Source organism: Abrus precatorius, unplaced genomic scaffold (assembly GCF_003935025.1).
Source record: "Abrus precatorius isolate BTA unplaced genomic scaffold, Abrus_2018 Scaffold3, whole genome shotgun sequence".
Classification (NCBI taxonomy): Eukaryota; Viridiplantae; Streptophyta; class Magnoliopsida; order Fabales; family Fabaceae; genus Abrus; species Abrus precatorius.
The window spans coordinates 31459299-31480060 of NW_020874373.1; the positions used below are offsets into that span (position 1 = coordinate 31459299).

At 28.0% G+C, this 20762-nt stretch overlaps 3 protein-coding genes across 7 annotated transcripts; 1 reads left to right on the top strand and 2 right to left on the bottom strand.

Moving 5' to 3' along the window:
• The first annotated feature begins 5522 nt into the window (after nt 1–5522).
• Nucleotides 5523–9178, top strand: LOC113860776. Of its 5 annotated transcripts, none has more exons than XM_027493283.1 (9): nt 5523–5661; nt 5887–5967; nt 6615–6704; nt 6890–7056; nt 7550–7619; nt 7817–7896; nt 8251–8313; nt 8443–8519; nt 8655–9178. In XM_027493283.1, the coding sequence occupies exons 1-9, from the start codon at nt 5584–5586 to the stop codon at nt 8753–8755; spliced, it is 807 nt and encodes a 268-aa protein (XP_027349084.1). In that variant the 5' UTR covers nt 5523–5583; the 3' UTR covers nt 8756–9178. The 5 variants fall into 5 exon arrangements, with proteins under 5 accessions (XP_027349084.1, XP_027349085.1, XP_027349083.1 ...); XM_027493284.1 differs by having other exon boundaries at nt 5536–5661; nt 6602–6704; nt 8655–8879; XM_027493282.1 differs by having other exon boundaries at nt 5542–5661; nt 8443–8522; nt 8655–9131.
• A 2973-nt stretch (nt 9179–12151) lies between these two features.
• LOC113863399 lies at nt 12152–14270 on the bottom strand. Its single transcript, XM_027496966.1, has 3 exons — nt 13802–14270; nt 12992–13120; nt 12152–12698 (listed from the first exon to the last, which is right to left on the bottom strand). Exons 1-3 carry the CDS (start codon nt 14081–14083, stop codon nt 12519–12521), a joined length of 591 nt encoding a protein of 196 aa, XP_027352767.1. The 5' UTR covers nt 14084–14270; the 3' UTR covers nt 12152–12518.
• Nucleotides 14271–15609: 1339 nt separating this feature from the next.
• Nucleotides 15610–19397, bottom strand: LOC113862488 (O-acyltransferase WSD1-like). The gene is made up of 5 exons (XM_027495572.1): nt 19189–19397; nt 18219–18791; nt 16965–17318; nt 16579–16716; nt 15610–15756 (listed from the first exon to the last, which is right to left on the bottom strand). The coding sequence occupies exons 1-5, from the start codon at nt 19369–19371 to the stop codon at nt 15610–15612; spliced, it is 1395 nt and encodes a 464-aa protein (XP_027351373.1). The 5' UTR covers nt 19372–19397.
• Nucleotides 19398–20762: the final 1365 nt, after the last annotated feature.

A 20762-nucleotide genomic window follows, 5' to 3' on the forward strand; every position in this document is an offset into this window, starting at 1 on the left:
TTATATAAATATTTTTTATTTTTAAATAAAATAAAGACGAAATTATCAGAAGCAAATAAGTAACAAACAAGGGGATATGTATTTTATGAATATAAAACAATTAATTGTGAAGTACAAAGATTAAAAAGGTAAATTTATTTTTTGTGTGAATAAAATTAAGCTTTAGTTATTAAAGTCTTTTTTTATCAATACACAATAAAAATATTTATTGTGTATTTAATATACCAAAACCATAAAATATTTTATATTTATTTTAAATAATTTAAATTTTTAATAACATATATTTAATTATTTCACATTCTACACATATAAATACAAAATAAATAAACGCTTTTATTTAATAAGTTATTTGATTGTTAGCACCCTTTGTTTCTGAACCAAAAAACTTGTAACATCACACTATCACTGTAAGTAATTACTACAACAGTAAACAAGGAGTTTAGTTTTTCATTTTTTTGCCACTCTTTTTTAAGTGTTAATTTTATTATTTTTACTGATACATTTCATTTGTCATTTTTGTGAGGTTAAAAAAAACATGAAAGTAACCCTGAATTGTAAGTTTTTTCAGTACAATAACACATGGCATGAACTGAAGGAAATTAATTGTTAATAGTTAATGCAATTGTGTTTTTATTTACTTCAAATATGAATACAATAGTTTTTTATTTATGTTAATCATGTAAAAATACTTTAAAAAATGTTAATAATTATTTATTAATACTAGCAAATAAATTAATGAATAAATTTAATATGGTTTGGAGAAAAAAATGAAAATAATTGTAAAAGATCTAAAGAGAGAAGGACGGATTACTAAACTGTGTTTTGACCATCGACCAATCAATTTTTGTGATCTATTCAATTTAATTGGAATTTGTATTTTCTATTAATTTATTTTATAAATCATTGTTATATTAGAGTTTTTTTTGGTTGCAAAAAGTTGAAATTTATTGACGTCAAATTTCAACATTGAATAATTTTTCATATAATACAAACTATTAATTTAAATATTCTTATTAAAGAGACTAATTTTATAAAATTTCATTAAAAATATAATTAGTAGGGAATTTATTATTTTAATAAATACTTACAAATGTCAAAGTTATGTAAATTTAATCAATATTATATTTTATAAAAAAATTATTGAATAAAGTAAATAGTTAAATTTAACACTTTATATATATACGCACTTGTTTGATCGATCATGTAATTAATGTGATATTAATTATTAGTTTGCAAAACTCTAACTAAATATGGCCAATGTTAACTAATATTTTTAGAATATTAGTTAAGAAGTCAAAATAAAAAAAAGTCTGAAAATGTTATTAATAATATATTTATTTTTATAAATTTAAGTTCTAACATAAAAATTAATTAAAAAATTATAATTTTGATTATTTAATCAGTATTATGAATTCATGTTCGTGTGATAACTTATTATGAATTGAAGTTTACAATAACTAAACTCATAAAGCAGGATAATTACACTATTGTTATTGGTTAGTACCAGTGATGTTCGTGTGTATTCAAATTCAGAAAATTCAGCATTATACTAGTACTGCTGTACCTGTTCATCAATATAAAATGCTCAACGTTTACTAAACATTCAAGTGCCGTAAATTTCAAATCATGAACCTTCTCAAATGTAATTCTTATTAGGGTTTGGAAATTAAATTAACGGTGGAGAAGCTTGCTATTTAGTGCTCTAATTACAAGGATTCATAAGGTCACTTAATGAAAATCATAAAATTATAATATTCTATGAACTTTTGACCATTTGAACAAACAAAATGACACTTTGTAAGATTTGGTTCTTTTTAAATAGACAATGAAGATTTGATGATACATTGATTCCGTACGAATCATTTTCAGTGAACACAATTCTTAGAGCTAGCTAATGCCCAATCTTGGAGAGTTAATTCTACTTTCTCAGTTTATGTTTTTCTCACCTTGAATCTGATGCTAAAATGGTCTTTTCATTATAATTAGAGGGAACAAAATTTGTATAAATGTTTAAAGGGTAATTGATTTGATTGGACTAATCATATGTATAGGTAAAAAAAAAAACTTCGACTATTATTTTTAAAACGAAACAATGTTTGAAGAATCCACTTTAATACATGCATAAAATTTAGCGGGCAACTTATTATCCCTGAAAATGTAAGCCACTTTCACTGTAACTTCTCAAAACTGAAATTGAATTTCATGATTTTCAAATATTATAATCGAATTTTTATATTCTAAAAGAAATTTTTTTTCTATCATTGATTTTTCAAAATTAGAAAATAAAAAAGTTCCATGAAACAGTCGCATAGCTTAAACCTGTTAGTCAATTGAATTAGCCGCAAAATGTTGACCCAGTGGCCTAACAAAACATTTTAGTAAAACCTTGAATATGCAAAAGCATCTTTTGAACAAAAAAACATCATAAGTGATAATTGCCTTTTTTTTTTATAATATTATTATTAAAAAAAAGAACTATTAATTCGATTATTTTGGCGTTTCCACACTTTATATGCGTGTATCAGGAAACTTTTTTAAAATAAAATAGTTCTTAGTTTTCTAATTTGTGGTTTTTTTAGACAAAGGTTGATACCACATGTGACAGTAACATAATTAAGCTTTCTATTGTTAGTGAATAAAGTTTCATTGTGCCTTTAAGGGTGGCAAGAAACTCTGACATTCAAGCTAGAAAGAAATTTTGATTGATTTTTTATTTTTATTTTTTATTATGGTACAAGTTACTTACTGAAAAAGGTTTAACTTCTCTTTGTCTATGGGTTATGTTTATTTTAATTATATAAAAGGATCCATCTTTGTTAACTTAGAAAAAAAATAGAACTAATAAAATGAGCTATTCAACTTATTCAAGTCAAAGGCAGTAGATTATAATAGATTGGGTTGAAAATGTTTAAATCTAATATGAACTTATAAAAATATATTTAAAAGAGATAAATTTTAAGTGGAAGTTTTTATTGACTTAATCTATATTTAAATTTTAAACGAATTAAGTTAAAAATTTTGAATTTAATTTAGACTTAAAATATAAAGTTTAAATTTTAATTTTATTCAACAAATTCAGGTCGCATACTATTTTACTAGCTTCATTTATAAGAAATATATGGTATCTCGATAATTACCATGGTATGCTTGCAACCATATTATGTATGTCCATTGATTAAGCATAATTGTTACAGTTATAATATGTGTTTTATAGAAGAAGAAGAAGAAGAAAGATGTTAATAACACTCTTTAACACATTCTATTATTTATTAAAATTTATTAAAAAATAAAAGAGTATGAGAAAAAAATATTAGTTTAAAAATAAAAAAATAAAACTCATGTAATTTTTTTATAATATTTAATAAATTTTAACTAATAATAGTAAGAGAGTTACAAAGAGTATGTTGTTGGCATTACTGTTTTAAAAAATAACTTTAGATATCATGCTAGCACAATTATCTTTTTACTCAATGTTACATAAAATATACCTTAAAACTGAACATTTGAGTTCATTTTAGATCATGGAGACCTTATTCAAAATGAGTCAATTGAGACAGTATCACAAATCAACCAAATAAGTTAATGCTTAATAAATCTAGAAACTTAATTTTAATTTAATGAGAAGGAATAGAAAGAAATCTAGAAGAGATTTAGAAAAAATATTAAAATATTTTTATGATACATAACATTGAAAATTTGATTTTAATAAGTTGAATAATGTTACTTTCGGTGATGTAACGGGATAAAACTTAATTTTGGTGTTTAATTAACTCATTTATGACATTATTAATGAAAGTTATTAGTGAATAATTAAAGTAGGAATGGGCCACAGGTGCTTTTCTCTCTAATTGAATTCGGCCTCACAGTTCTTTTCCACTTTCACGCATGAATGACTTGACTTTCATTAGAAAGAATCTTAGCTCAATCCAATGGCTGTGACAATGATTGAAGAAAGGGTGCAAGAATCAATCCTTTTGCTATTCCTTATCTACTTTTATTTTTTTCATATCTATAAATCACAATCTTATCTTAAATATAGTTGTACACTAACAGTGTGCTTGAGTGAAAGTAATCAAATAGGACCAAAAAAAATTTAAAAAAACTATTATTCTATATTATTTAGATAGATAAAAATACACGAGAAATTAAAAAGAGAGATGCATATTTTTTAAAATATTCTAAAAATCATTATCTTTTAAATAATGAATAGTTTTATATTGTTTTTTAAATTAATTTTTAATTATTATAAATTTTTTATATAATTTATTTTTGCACTTTTTTCCTACTAATCAAAATAAGTGAAAATTGTATATTTTTTATTTTTATTTCAAATTATTCAAATAATAAATCAGTTTTACTCTTTTTATTTAATTTTTTTTATTTCACTTATCTTCTAAATAAAACATATAAAGAGTTTTGCCACTTTATTAAAAACTAATATCCATCATTAGACCCAACTCTTATCAATGCATACTTTGCTCTGATAAATTACAATTTAATGAGCAGACAGTGACGACGATCTTACTGTATAGTCTAATAAAATAGAATATCGGTGTTGCGTAGAATCACGTCCTTTATATATATATATATACTCTTCGTTCATATGCCATTTATTCATATATTCATGGTATTTTATTTTATTTTTATATTCACATAGTACAATTTATTAAACTTCAAAAATACATTTTGAGAATTTATTTTCAAAGAAAAGATAATTAAAGTTACTGCAGGTCAAAGGCAGGACACACTCTCATTCATTCTTATCTTGCATGCATTCAATAATCATAAGATTAAACGGTAGTTATTTATTGCTGAGATGTGACATTTTTATGTATATTAAATTTGATTGAATTAAATTAAATTAATTTTCATTAGCAATAAACTTAATGCAATCAAACTAAAGCAAATACATGATTTTAGTTAAAAATAAAAGACATAATCTTCTTCTGTTATAAATATAAAAACTGAACTTTTTATTTAATTTAAATTTAATAAATTATAATTTATTAAATTTAAATTAAATAAAAAATTTAGATTAAATATAAAAATTTTTAGAGTTATATCAGTATAAAAAGATATTTTTTAAAAAAATAAATAAGATGATATATTTAGTTTACATCAAAAATTAATTTCATTTTAATTTATCCCACGCTACTTAAATTGTGACTTTCACGTTAACAAGAATAAATTGCTATGTTTAATCACTTTACTTTCTTTTTAACATTATTTATATTAACAAATATAAAAAAAATAACTCTCTAATACTTTGATTTTATATATTTTTTTAAATTATTTTAAATAATTTTTATAAAAATTAAAAAATGGCTTTTAAATAATATAAAGCCTAAAAACTTTAATTTTAATAATCTCTAAAAGTAAATTACTGTTTTATAAGTTGACACAAAAATGGCTTTTTTTTTCATTCGTGAAAGTAAAAAGTAAAATGAACCGAACCATGCCCTATCTGCATGACACGTGTTTCGACTTCCCCCAAAGGAGGCGCAAGGGGCTGTTTGGATGGCACTGAAAAACACGTAATCTTTGATAACATTGGCAGCGAAACCGAAAGAGGAAGAGAGTGAAATGGGAGAGCTTTACGCGTTGGACTTCGATGGAATCATCTGTGATAGCTGCGGAGAAAGCTCTCTCTCTGCTCTCAAGGTTCCTTTTTTCATTCCATTCCATTTCCCTTTCCCAGAAAAAAAAAGAAGGAAAAAGCCACAATCTTTGACCATTTCCATCCAAACCAAAATTTGGGCTTTTTCTATTTTAATTTAAGTGTTTTAAATTTATATTTTTTTTCTTTTTTATTTCAATTTTTTTATTCTGGGAATTCCTAAGTGTACTAAATTAAGTTCATGATTTTATTTGTTTGAGAATTTGCAGGCTGCTAAAGTGAGATGGCCTGGTTTGTTTGATGGCGTGGATTCAGCCACAGAAGATTGGATTGTTGATCAGATGCATACAGTAAAATAATTTATGACTTATTTGACTTAGCTTTTTTTGTTTGGATTTTATACTAATTTACTTTGGTTTACCTGTGTTGGTAGTTTTTTTATAATAAATAATAATTAGTGGAAGCATGGTATGAAGGGAGCAAGAATTAAGCTTGAATTTTCATTTAGTTTGACTTTATAATTTGTTAATGTGTTTTAGGAGGCATTTGATATGAATTTTGGGTTGAATGAAGTGTCAAATTTTTGTCAACTTCTAGTTATGTGATAAGGCAATTTGAAACGGGAAATATATCGTACAGTCTGCAAATATGAAAAGGAAAATCTTGATCAAAAGACCAATAATCCAATGTACTTTTGGTGACTGAATGTAGATGTAAAGTAGGATCTTTTTATTTCCTCATACTATGAAAGGGAAAAACTTTTTGCATAACTTTTCTTATTGACTATAGTTTCTTAGATTTAGCTGTCCCGTCTTGAAATATATTATATTTGCTTGATTTCCTCAATTGTAGATTTCCATGTCAGATCTTTAAACAATTTTATGTCATGGAATTTTATGTAATTTTGAGCGTTTTCAATTCCTAGACTATTGCCATATGGAAATATGTTGGACTTGTTTTCATCTTAAAGATTAACTTCCGTAGTTGTTCATCTCAGGTGCGACCAGTGGTGGAAACTGGATATGAAAACGTTTTACTTGTGAGATTGTTGCTTGAGACCAGAATACCTTCCATCAGGAAGTCTTCGGTGAGTTAAATGCCTATGGCTCTGATTTTTATCATTCATTATTAGCAATTGAAAACCATGTCACTGTAACTAGGTTCATAGTTTATGATGATGCCAGTGGCCATGAATCTGCATGACTGCATCTGCTTTCAAACAACTAGAATGGACTCCAGACCTGTTGACTAATGTCATAATTCTTGTTCAAGGTTGCAGAGGGGCTCACAGTTGAGGGTATATTGGAGAATTGGTCCAAGTTGAAGCCTATTATTATGGAAGAATGGGGCGAGAATAGGGATGGTCTGATAGATCTTTTTGGAAAGGTCAGAGATGAATGGTTGGAGCAGGATTTTGCTGCTTGGATTGGTGCAAACAGGTAGTCCAATCAAACCTGCTGACGGGGGACTAGTTTTTTATACTTATTATTACAGATGCATAATGGGAAATCTAAAGCATTAGGCAGAGATGGCTTAAGCATGAAGACATGAACATTCAATATACAAAAATTGTTTGTTATCCCTAGTTGACTATCTGACTGATCCGAGAGTGTGAGGTTCTTGACAGAAGGTTGGGGATTTAGGGGAGTAGGACATTATGTGTGCGGGTTTTAAATGACAATTTTTCCTTCTGGTCATGGATGTCCCTTTACATATAGTATTCCAGAAGTAATCAGTTTATGTTAGACTTGGTATTCTAGTTATGCTTCAGGGTAGATAATGTTTTTACATTAAGCATATTGTGATCTTGAAGTATTCCTGTAGAGTGAATGTTTGCATCTTATAAATCATTTTATGAATTAATATTTTTCTTTTATTTTTTACACATGCAATGAATGAGATTTCCTGTTATTAATTGGCAATGCTTTGTAGATTATATCCTGGTGTCTCTGATGCATTAAAATTTGCAAGCTCAAGAGTGTACATTGTCACCACAAAACAGGTAATTTTTGCTTGTTGTCCTGGCAAGGGGACAATAATCCTAAAAATGGATAACTTTACTTTTAGTATTAAGGAAAACGACGAAGATAATTGGTTAATTGTCCCAATACCATGACAGTGCACTTTTATGAATTTCTCATCATGCTCTTTTCCCTTTGTGTTTTCTACTCCCCCATCTCCTTGTTTCTCTTATTTTAGAGCCGTTTTGCTGATGCTTTACTTAGAGAGCTTGCTGGAGTGACCATACCACCTGAAAGAATATATGGCCTTGGAACTGGGTTAGTTTTGTTTCTTTATTTTTTGGTTAGAGAACTTGTCAGTATTTGATATATTTTACCAAAATAATGCTGAGAAATATTTATATCGATTTTTCTATTATATATATCAAATGCAAAGTTAAGGGAATGCTTTCTATTACTTAAAAAAAAGTACTAAATGCTTTTTGTGTCTCCCAACATAATAAATACTTCCTTTTCTGATTAAAACTTTCTATTTTTGTTTCCTTAACTAATGCACCTGTGCATGTGATAGAAAAATTGAATTTATGTTTATATCACTGTCTCTTCTCGATTTATTGCTTTATTTTGATGATAAATTTATTTTTCCGGGACTATCTTTAATTTTACTTACAGTCCTAAGGTAGAAGTTCTGAAGCAGCTTCAAAAGAAACCAGAGCACCAAGGGCTGACACTACAGTAAGATATTGTGCTATTAGCTATAATTTATGTCATTTTGGTTATGACTGTTTTTATGGATAGACCACTGTCCTTGCATGTATTAAAGATCACAAGAAACTAAGTCCAGTTAACTTTAACCTTAACCAGCTTTGTTGAGGATCGGCTTGCTACCTTAAAAAATGTCATCAAAGAGCCCGAGTTAGACCGATGGAATTTGTATCTTGGTAGTTATCTCTGCCTGTTTATAATTTCTGCAACCCCCTCATTTTGTTTCAATTCCCATGTTGGGTATTCTTGCATTCTTTTGTATTTTCCTTCAATTGTTGAGTGTACTGGATAAAGATCATTGTTTGGACCAGGGAATTGGGGTTACAACACCCAGAAAGAAAGAGAGGAAGCTGCAGCTATCCCCAGAATTCATGTTCTCGGGCTCTCTGACTTCAGCAAGAAGTTGAAATAGGAGGCTTTATTGGATTGTTGTCAATCATTGAACTAGATATTTATTTTTTTCGAACTATTTTATAAACAATAACAAATTTCTAGTGAACATGATCTTTCTACCTAGAATTTCCTCCTTTACACATTGTTAAACTGCAGTAATTTGCAACCCTCTTAGAAGAAGTGAGAATTGCTGTAATTCTTGGTAAGTGTTAAGACAAATTCTTTACAAATGTTCATAGTCACAAGTAAGGTTTCTTTAGCAGCAACACGATTACACCTGATAAGTAAGCTATCTGTAGAACCAAGTAGTCTATTCTTCCTCTCATTCTGTCATAAGCTGCTGAAATTCTGGGGAACCACAAGTTACACTTGGCAATGATTCATGGATGTAATACGAGTCTATTAGTTTAAGCTTTTTTGAAAAACAAAAATGTTAATTTTTAGATATTTTATGAAAAAAAGTAGAACTTGTTTTATGTTTTGTTACAATTATAAAAAGAACTTTTTATTTTAAAAGTTAGTTGCAATTTTAGCATTTTTGTGATGTTATTTAAAACAATTTGTTTTTTAAATAATCAGAAAACTTATTTGTTTTGAATTTTGATTTTTTTCCCCCAAAAGCTTGAACAAATACACACAAATTTTTAAAAAGTAATTTTATAGAAAAAAAAGTATTTTTTATATGAAAAAAGCTAAACAAACGTATTTAAACTACAGAAGTAAGGCTTTTTCCTTTGTCCGGTGGAGTTTTCTTAGCCATAAATTTGTTCTAGTGTAGTGCTGACAATTTTTTGGCAGATCACGAAATGCATGCTGTTGGTGTATTTAAAAGACTACAGTATATAACTCGTGAGAAAAAATACTCCAAATGTTAATCCAAAAGTCAAAATTTGTTCAAATGCCAACAAATCATCCTTTAAACTAATGATTTTAATTTCCAGTAATTCAAACATCTAATAATTATCCTTAGTTATGTAAATCAACTTTGAAATTACATGCAAATGACCCAATGTAATTGTAACACATAGTTGAATAACAATCGATTCATAAACTAATAAATTGAGTATAGGGGATCAAGAGAAAACTAAATCACATGTAGACACTTCAAAATTCATGTTCTCACTTGGTTCATATCAAATGACATGTTCAAAGGCTTGTCACATTTTTTCATTTAGTTTTCTATTTTCAAAGATTTGTACAAACGGTAAAAACGTTTCTCAAACCAAACACGCACTGTTTGTTAACCATGCCTCTATCCCTTTGCATCACACACTGTCGTATACCTTCTCTGGCTTCAGAGCCGCTTTGCTGATGCTTTACCAAAAGAGCCCGAGTTAGATAAATGGAATTTGTTTCTAGGTATAATTCTTCCCTCTATCTCATTGCGGCCTCTAAACTCTTTTTTATTTGTTTCTTTCAGTTTCTTTTAAGTTCTTGAACTCTTTGACTTTCAGTACCAAACTGAAATTGTACCGTCTTCGTTGAATTAAATCTTTTCTTCCATCTCATTCATATATTACTATTGTAATTGCAACAATCACAAGGTTTTTTTTTTTTAATTTCTTTCTTTTGTTTTCGTTTTTTTGGTCAATAACTACCTTAACTTACCATGGACTACATTGATTTCTTTCTTATTAACAACATTTATTTATGTCGTACATGAGAATTGGAAGTAAAGATAAGAGAAATTCATGGCAGTGTCTATCTCAAAACATTATTTGTTGTAGGTGTCCCTATAGTCCATGGTAAGGTAGTTTTGGTAGCAAGTCACATTTAGAGCACTACAAAACTACCATTAGATGTAAACCCTGCAGCTCTTATTTTTATTTCCTCACAAGCAACATGAAAAGTTGTCACTAGAAACCTGTTATGTAGATTTTTTTCTAAATACCTAAATTGTGGCATCATTAATGTGAACATGGACTATTGGATGATTCATAGAACTAGTTTGAGAAAGAAATTATGGCTCAGATCTTGTCCGAAAAATAGGGATTTGGTACTGCTATACTACTGAAATATTTCAAAGAGAGGAATAAACTCAAATATGTGAATAAAATCTTATGTAAATTACATGATGAGTTTATTTTTCATACATTTTTATGTTAGAAGGAATTACTTTATTTGAAAAGCAAATCAAGGACAACTTGTGTTCTTTAACATTATTAATGACTCTTTTTATTTAAAAACTACTGATGAATCATATTATATTAATACCTTATTATCTTTAGTACTACTTTTTATATTATTTCTATGATTACTTCACTATTTTAAACTAGTTTTATTTGTTTGGATCTTAATTAGTAATCCTACATATTTCTTACATTTTAGTACTTTTGACTTTTAATTATTATTTTCGTCATAATTTTTGATGTTGGTAGATTTTTTTAGTGATTGTGATTGCGTTGAGAAATTAATTCAAAACAGCTTTTATTTAACACATTATTGGTTAGATTTAGAATTTTGAGATGAAAGTTAAAGACATTTGAAATTGGCCCCCTTATATTATTAGAAGAATTAAGTGTCTATTAGTAGTGTGCAATTAGTATTTGCATTTAATTAGACTTTGTGATCCATTTTACTTTCTGAACTTATTAGCTTAAGTTTTGTTTAGGGTTAATTAATTTCCATAAAAGAGAGAGAAGTTAGAAGAATCACATTTTTTTGACATTCTTCCTTTTCATGTTTTTGTCATTTTTTGATTTGGAGTTAATTTGATTTTTTTTTTTTGTTTATTCTCTTCCTTCTTACAAATTTGTTTTAGCTTTTCATAATAATTACCCATAGACCTGTGTTTGTATTTACAATTGTGATAGAAAAATAATTTTATAAACTGAACTACAAATTCGATCTTGCCAAGTGATGAGGTAACATTTTTTACTTCAATCCGATTTGAAACCTTACTTCTTACATTCTTATTTCTATTATAAATACCTTTAATTCAATCTTGGATCACGTTAATATATTTTCAGATAAGTTACACATTTCAAATTTATTACTTGTGTAATTTTGAAACATTTATTCTTATAATTTAGACTTTCAAAATTAGATTGAGAAAAACTATATCAAATCAATCAAAGATATATATTTAACAAACGTTCAAGGAATTCAAATTAAAGATTCGTGTTCTTTAATTTAAATTCAAAAATTTGATAGAAATTCATTCAAAATCAAATTTGTTTTACAACGTAAAAATCGTAAATCATAAGTTAATCGCTTTTGATTTATTAAATTCTTTGTGTTTTAATTTATTGATTACGATATTGCATTCAAAACTTCTAATTTTGTCTTTCATTTTTGACAATTATAAGCGAGGTTCTCGGAAAAACAACCTAAGTTTATCTCCTAGTTAATGTATTTAAATTGGTTTTAACTTTACTGAATACGACATCGATCAACCACCATCAATGGAAAAGCAACAGAAAATTGTGGCCATATGAAGGTTGATTGGTTACAAAGCATTCACTATTGGTAATGTTAGTTTGGTCATAAATGGCAGCCTAGTGCTTGAAGCTCCCATCAAGTGAAGTCTTAAGAATTTCAATGTCTTTCTATTCAAAATTTCTCCCATTGAGAAGTGTTCTCGTAGTCTTCCTAAATGCAGTAAAGGTGATTACTACTTCACTAGCATTTAAAAGCAGTTTTATCATCTTGATTGAAAGAGAAGGAAGAAAAAGTTGCGAGTGACGACTACAAAATTAACAAAACTTGAAGCAAATCTTCGAAAAGAAGTGGCACACATTGCTTTATCTCAACTTCTAGAAAATTGTATCTATACAGTTTAATTACAACTCTGTCTTCAAATTTTCATCAATTTCCTCTGGATCAACATTATCTGCTTTGTCTTTCTCACTATTGAGCCTCTGAATAACTTCATCTAGAGGTGGATCTCCTGGTCTTCGAAAAAATTGATCCCCCATTTTAATTTCATATGTCTCTGATTGGTCCAAGACAAATTCCTTCAACTGATGACATGTGATATGAGTATGAGACAGTATCAATAGAAAGCATCATAGACTAAGGACATGATAAATTTATTAGTTCCTCGAGGATGAATCTACAGCTAGTTTTTCAATAGACAAGGGAGAAACAAAATGCAAAGTTCATCGATTCAAATTCAATATCATTTACTTTAAACAGGAGAGATAGGTGAACAATATAATAGCAGATTGTCGGTTGTCAAAATCATTAGGCCAAACCAGTTCTTTTATTTTACATTTTTCATATTCAAAAAGGAGAAAAGGAACGGAAGCATTACCTCCTCCAAGTCTTTGATGCTTTCCAAGTTGAACATGATCGTATTCAGATCAACAGCCATAAACCTTACTCCAACTGCTCCAGTTCTCAGAACTTGTGTCCATTTCATGGCAATTTCAGCAACCGAGTCCTAAAATAAGACATGGAAAATGGTCAAGGTACACCTCTCTACATCAGAAAACAAATAATAGAACAATAGAACATCAATAGTGAACTCAATCGCTAAGAATTCAACAAACCATTACCCTCACTCTATTCACTTCAAGATCGCAAAACAATTGAAGCAAACCCCAAACCCCACGGTGCCAATCCAAAATCCACCAAGCAAAAGCAAAAAACCACAAGTTCGAACTCATATTCAAAATAAAACAGAAAAAAATAAAAGGGTATGTAAAAAAGCGATTTCACACTCCCCAATCCAGTAAAACCTATTAATCATATTCATCGCAACCAAAAACTACAGCTTCAATTAAAACTCGAGCTTCAAAAATCGAAATGGGTGTAACTATGTAAGAAAAATCAACTTCAACTCAAATAGTCAAAACCATGATGCAGAACGAGCTAAAATCACAAATTTAACTCAAATTAAAAAACTAAAAACCATAATAACAAATGGGCACACGCTAACTTTCTCATCACCCATCAACAAAAACCATAACCTAAAATCAAACCCATTATGCAAAACGAGCTAAAAATCACAAATTTAACTCAAATTAAAAAACTAATAACCATAATAAGAAATGGGCACTAGCTAACTTTCCCACCAAAACCCATTAACAAAAATGACAACTTTGAACACAAATCTTCTCACCGGAGTCCGGGGAACCCCTAATCGGAGCTTGACGAACCCGATGGCGGGTCCGGTGTGGTGCTTCATCATCTCATCTTGGATCTGAGAGGGATCCATCTTGGAGAAATCTGAAGGAGGGAAGGAGGGAGTGGGTTTCTTGCCCCAATCCTTCCACGCATCGTCCTCCTCGTCGTCGTAGACGTCGTCTAAGTCGTCGGTGATGTGAACCTTGCGCTTTCCGGCGAGGGCAAAATAGGAATTTGCGCACAGAAGGAGGAGAAAAAGAAGGGCTTTGAAGTTCATGAAGAAGAGGATCGAATTCACAATATGATGCAATGCAATGAACAACAAGTAACAATTGCGTGCTTTGATTTGTGAATGAGATATGCTTCGAGTTTGTGACTTTGCTATGGTTAGTTGGTGAATTCGTTGCCTCTTTGCATGGGCTAAATATTTAAAAAATATATATTTTTTTATATTTTCAGTTGCATTAAGTAACACATCAGACTTCAGAATCATAACTTTTTTAGCTGAGATTATTTGTTTGGCTTGTGTGATTTTTTTAATTAATTACGTTTTTTATTCTTAAGATTATGTAAATTTAGGTTCTTTTGTTTAGGTCGTGAAGTGAACTGGACTTGATAGAGTTCATGTTGAACCTCACATGTTGTTTGATCACTTGACCAAAAGGTTTAAGGTACAAACAAGGCCCATAGAGGACATTTTCACTTGCCTTTCAGTTTTGGCAAAAATAAAAACCTTTCAGCCATTAAAACATGTTGTTCCTCTATTCCACCATCACTCTTTACTTACTTTAATTTACATTCTTTATTATACTACTTGTTAGATTATATTTAAATTGATATATTTTATAATAATAATAATAATAATTTTCACTTATATCTTCATTTATCAATTTAGCTACTATTACCATCGCTTTTTATCTTGTGAAATATATTATATAGTTTTTCTTATTCATATAGTTTATCATATAATATTAAATAAATTAGTGTCTTCTTTAATTTATTTGCTAGTCTAATTTTAGAAGAATCAAAAACATTTCTTTCAACCAAACATAACCTTATTTTATTGGACAAAGTAATTTTATTTAATAATTCATTAATTATATAATTTACCTCGAGCAATCAGTAATAAAATAAAAGACATTCCAGAATTGAGGCATTGGATTAAAAACTACGTTGACGAATATGATTGAATGGCTAACAGAGTTATCATTTGAATCATCATATTTTCTATTAATTAAACGGGGAACAATTGTGTTTTCTGCATACAATATTTTTAATGTTTATTATTTAAAATATCCGATAAGCATGCCATTGCAAACTTTAAAAAGGAAAAATTATTATCTTAGTTGTACTTTTAATTCTCACACTTTAATTTTTGTGTAATTTTGTTCTGTTTAATTTCAATTACTCACATTTAATTTTCATAATTCTTAACTGTTATAATTAAGCCTCTTACAATGTTTCAACAAATAATTAATAAGAACATAATAGAAATGTGACAGACAATTAAAAGGGAAAAAGAAAAAGAAAAACATAAAATAAAGAGCCTAGCTACATAGAGTTGGCTAAGAAGATGGAGAACCAAATTATATCCAATGTAGGAAGGAGCATTGTCCAGAAAGATCAAATCACTTCCATCGTATTATCGTAAGCACAATTTCCTGGGAAACAATTATGTCATAATCAATATTTTATTTTATTTTATAGTTTAAAGGTAGAAAGGTTTCTTATGACTAAAAGAGAGAATCCATAATACCAAATGCATATATGTGATTCCTCTTCCAAATATTGTTACCAAAGTGTCTACACTTTATTGGCTGCTTCATGGCGTAATATCTCAAAGGCATGGTTTAGGTACCCCACTAACTTTTGCTCATCTATGAATCCTTTTTCAGTTGCAATTGTCACTCTTAACGTTCCCATATAGCTCATAATTGTAATTAAAAGACTCTGCAACAATAAAGATAGAACATTTTTTCAACAAGCAAGAGAGAGAATAGTTGCACTATGTACGCCTAACTTTAGAGGTGTAGAAAAAAGAATAGAGAGAGAGAGATGACAAGTGATAATATGAAAGAAAAGAAGAAAAACAAGTTCTTTTTAAAAGAGAAAAGAATAATTTAGTTATAAATATCATTATTGTTTTCTAATCTGAGTCCTTGAATATAAATTAAGATTCACATTGCCTGAACCATAGTTAATGGCATAAATAAAATGTTTGTATCTTCCTTAAGTTTCCCTTCTCTCTCTCTCTCTCTTTCTCTTTCTTTATTTAATAAATGGCAAACGTATATACATAATGTACATAAACTTTCTTAACCCAAATTTTTAATATAGTTTTTATTATTTAATGAATACTACTAAAAAAAGAGTGATAAATGATTTTTTTAATGAAATTTACATTAAATTTCTTAAAAATAAATTACAAATGTTGACCAATAATTAATGTCTTGAAAGAGTACTGATTAAAGAATTAAAAAGAATTATTTGATAGTATACCAATGTACATATGTCATGATTTTAATGCATGTTTAACATTATTTTTTATTATTTTTTGTTTATTAAATTTTTAATATTGATTAACAGGATCCATAATATATATATATATATTTTTTTTTGCTAAAAGATCCATAATATATTTAAAAGTGTTTAATGCTACTTTATATAGAAATATAAATTGCAGAGAAATTTTGCTTCATTAAAGTAATTCTTTTGTTATTATCGATCAAACTTGGTATTTAATAATTAGAAGAAAATAAACAAGAAAGTTACCTGAGGAAGACTAGACAGCGTAAAGAAGAAGCTTCTTATGGGATGATTTCCAAAAGCCATTTGCTCAAGTGGTCCAATCATGTTTGACATCACCAAGCTTGAATTTCTGAGTGTCCTATGGATATGTTCAGCCGTTGCCTATAACATCATTAAAAAATTGAAAAGCAATAACAATAAACCAATAAAAGCATGCATAATTTGTTGAAACAAGTGCTCATGGTAGAAAATTTAACTCCTAGAACATAACTAGTTTATTCTAAAAACTATTTACTTAACCTAATAAACAGTTACATTTTTATTCAACTGTGTCAAAATAATTTAATTGATTAGCACATACAAGTGATGAAGAAAAATTATCCTCATAAAATGGCAAATTTGTAACTCACCTCAGAGCCTTCGAGCTTATTCTTCAGTAGTAGAAGCTTGTGAATCAAAACAGTAGCAAAAGAATGTTTCTTCCTCTTGATTGAAGTGTGTACTGTCTTGACAAATTGGAGTGGATTCGAAATTTGGGTGTCTTTTAATTTCGGCATTGACACATGCAAGTAAGTAATTTGGTTACCCCAAGCACCCTTTGCATTAGTCTTTAGCATATCCTGCACTTTCTGGTAATCTTTAACATTCCTTCTGTTCACTGTTACCATAGCAGTGGACTTCAGTGTTCTTGATCTATAGTCATTATCTTGCATGTAAAGTCGAATCCCGTAGAAGATTATTCCAGTAATCACATCATTTACAGTCTGCAAAGGATGATATTTTTTTTAATTTTTTTGCTATAAACTAATGCAAAATAATGTCATTTATTTTGCGCATCTTATTATGGATAATGATACGTATTATAAATTCGTGTTTGCACGAAAACTAATTAAGACAATACTTGTGTGGTTTCCATCAAATATTCTCTCTCTATCTTTTATTTTTTTAATACATTATTTAAATATATGTTGCTTTTATCAAAATTTGGGTAATCATGTCGGAACCCTTTAATCGACATATCTAGTGATAGGAAAAAAAAATTATACAAGAGATGAAAGGAATAAAATTTTATCATACAGTTATTTGACAAAATTAAGATATTTTTAATGGTTTTATGACAATTTTAAAATGTAACATTATAATCTTAAATATTTATAATTATATTTCATGGTTAAAATTTATCTCTGTAACTCAAATTAAAACCTTTCTTTTAAAAATCACAATACTTATGTATTTTTAATCTTATTTATGATAATATTTACTAATTAATATTTATTTCTTTTACTCTCATGAAAAAACTATCTCATTTAATATATTACTATATCATAATAAAATATTATAATAAAAAAATAATTTTAATAAATCTTAATTATAAAAATAATAAATAAAAAGTATTTTCTTGGTCCTAATTTAGATGATGAACTCTCTATGTATCAATGCATATTAACTGCCATGTCTCTAATAAATAATTCAATGATGATGATGATGATGGGTCTATCGTGAGGTATGACTTCATTTTCACATTTATGAAGAGGTACGTGAACTGTTACAAAAGAAAAAGAAAAGATAATCGAAAAATAACCAAATTTAGTGTAGTACTTCATAGGATCCAACAGCATATTTAACCTTATAAACGAAATAAATAAAAAACTGGTCAATCTTACCACTCCAAGCTTAGATTTAATTTCTTTGATATGGTCAATCGAAAATGAGATGTTTGATACCACAGGTGGCCGAAATTCAACTGCATCAGCTCCGGATCTTATTGGTGTTTTATCATCTTCAAGCAAAGTACTTTTCATAAGGCTCCATCCAAAATCTGACACGGAATTGAAGATTGTAGAGAGAAACTTAGGCACTTTTTGAAGCTGATCAAAGCAATTGCTAGTAATTTTGGATGATTTGCGTGATGGAAAAGATAAAGGGAGAGATGGATCATCGGCTCTTTGTAGGTAAGAAAGAAGAAGACCCATTAGGGTGTAACCATCTCCAACTGCATGGTGAACTTTGAATACCAATGTTCCCGCAGCATTGCTTGTTGGGTATTTGATTACATGCACTTGCCATAATGGCTTTGTTTGTGGTAGCTTCTCCATTGTTATCCTTGATAAGTAGTCACCAAAAGCCTTGTCATATGAATCCATCGACATGCCATCTATGAATGTGGGCTCAGTGATGTGTTCCTCCAACTTCACTTCAACTTGCTTCCACCTTTTCACTCCTTTTTGATCCAGAACCTGTTCTCAAGCATATATAATTAGACTGCATTTGAGTAAGGAGATTTTATTAAGTATATACGTATTCAAATTTAATTAATTTTTATGGTATCAATTTAATTATAAAATTTATTGAAAAAAATAAATTAAAAGAGATAATTTTGACAAGTTATGCAGTGCAAGTCATGAGTTATTTTCACAAACTCTCTGCAAGTTCTTTCAAAAACTCACTCAATAAAAAAATGCATATTATAGCCATATTAATAATAGAGATATTTTAAACCAAAAATATTTAAATAAAAATGACAATAAACATGTAAAAGTGATATATTTTTGGATGATATGTGCATGGATATTGAAACGTATAGCTTCATGAAACTACCATGGTGTGCATGGAGTGTAAGGGGAAAGAGAGAACCATTATAGAGGTGAAGCGAGGGATGGAAAGAAAAGCATCTCTAAGCAAAGACGCAATTTGCAAGTTATGGATTGGAACATCAAATTCTAAGACAGCAAGAATATAAACGCACAGAATATTGCTGTCAAGGCACTGTCCCAAAGGACTCACTGGCTCTCTCAACTCATCTCTAAAATGCACCATTACGCTATAAGCTTATTAGATACTATGTAGTTTCTATGATGTTTATGCTTCTGGACGAACATATATATAGAAGATAATTTACTGTCTTTAATTAATGTTTTTTTTTTTTAACTTTTCTATCCTACTTGAAATAAATGAATGCAAACAATTTTTCGAATCATAAGTAAATTCCTCATCAATTGGTACACGTATTTGATTTTAATCAGAAATCTTCGTTATTTGATCTTTTATAAGCAGTATACACCCTCTATAATAAATTGAATAATCATATACTTTAAAATGACTACTGATTTTTTTTCCTTAAATAATCGCACGTGTTTATACTGTCATTTTTGTTTGATATTTTTATATCAAATTAAATTAACATTTTAAATTATTTATATGATTAAAAATCATATTTAATTAATTTTTAAATGTCTTTAATCAATAAACAGAGTTGAGTATTTATAAAACCCAATCAAAACAATATTTATAGTTTAATTTTTATTATTTAATTAAAAGAAATATTTCAAAGATCTGCATTTCATGCATTTTAATTTATATTTTTATTATTAATAAATATTTGTCCCGCTAATTTCAGAATTTTTTTAAAATTAATATTAATGCATTCTTAACTTTATATCTATATTTATAACTATTTATATGATACACGTAACGCTTGCTACAGTCATAAGTTATTAAGACTTGAAATGATCCATTCTTCTTTTTTTCTAATTCTTCAACGCGCGATGGTAATGGGTACGGACCAACCAATTTCTTAATGCCCTATAAATCAATGGAGTTAGATTTTGATCCATCTAATCATTAATTATTGTAATATTATCATAAAAATTACATAATTTAATCATTTGTGTATATATTAGTTGTTTTTTATTTTAAATGATTTATTACTCACTAAAATATATTTTATAAGACTTTAAAATTAAACGATTAGATGGATGTTAGTTTTTTATTTTCGTGCACGTTAAGGGTATCTTTTAATTGATAGTTAAAAATTATTCCTTTTAAGTTACAAAGACGACAAAGACGATTCATGTGAAAATTTGAAGTTACTTTTGTACACACTGTTAATAGAATACCAGTTAGTTTACCTGAAAGACACAGTAATATATTAATTATATCAAACTTTTATATATTTATATATATATATATATATATATATCAAATATAAATTAAATATAAGATTTAGATTGAGTATAAAATTTTTTAAATATAAATTAAATAAAAAATTTAAATAAATATAATTTTTTTAAAATTTATACTAATATGAAAAAATTATGTATATATTAAAAAAATGTATTTGATTGAGTAAAAATGAAAAAAAATAGATATGGCATAAAAAAATTTAAATTAATTAAGAAAAATAAAAAAGAAAAAATATTGTTAAATTG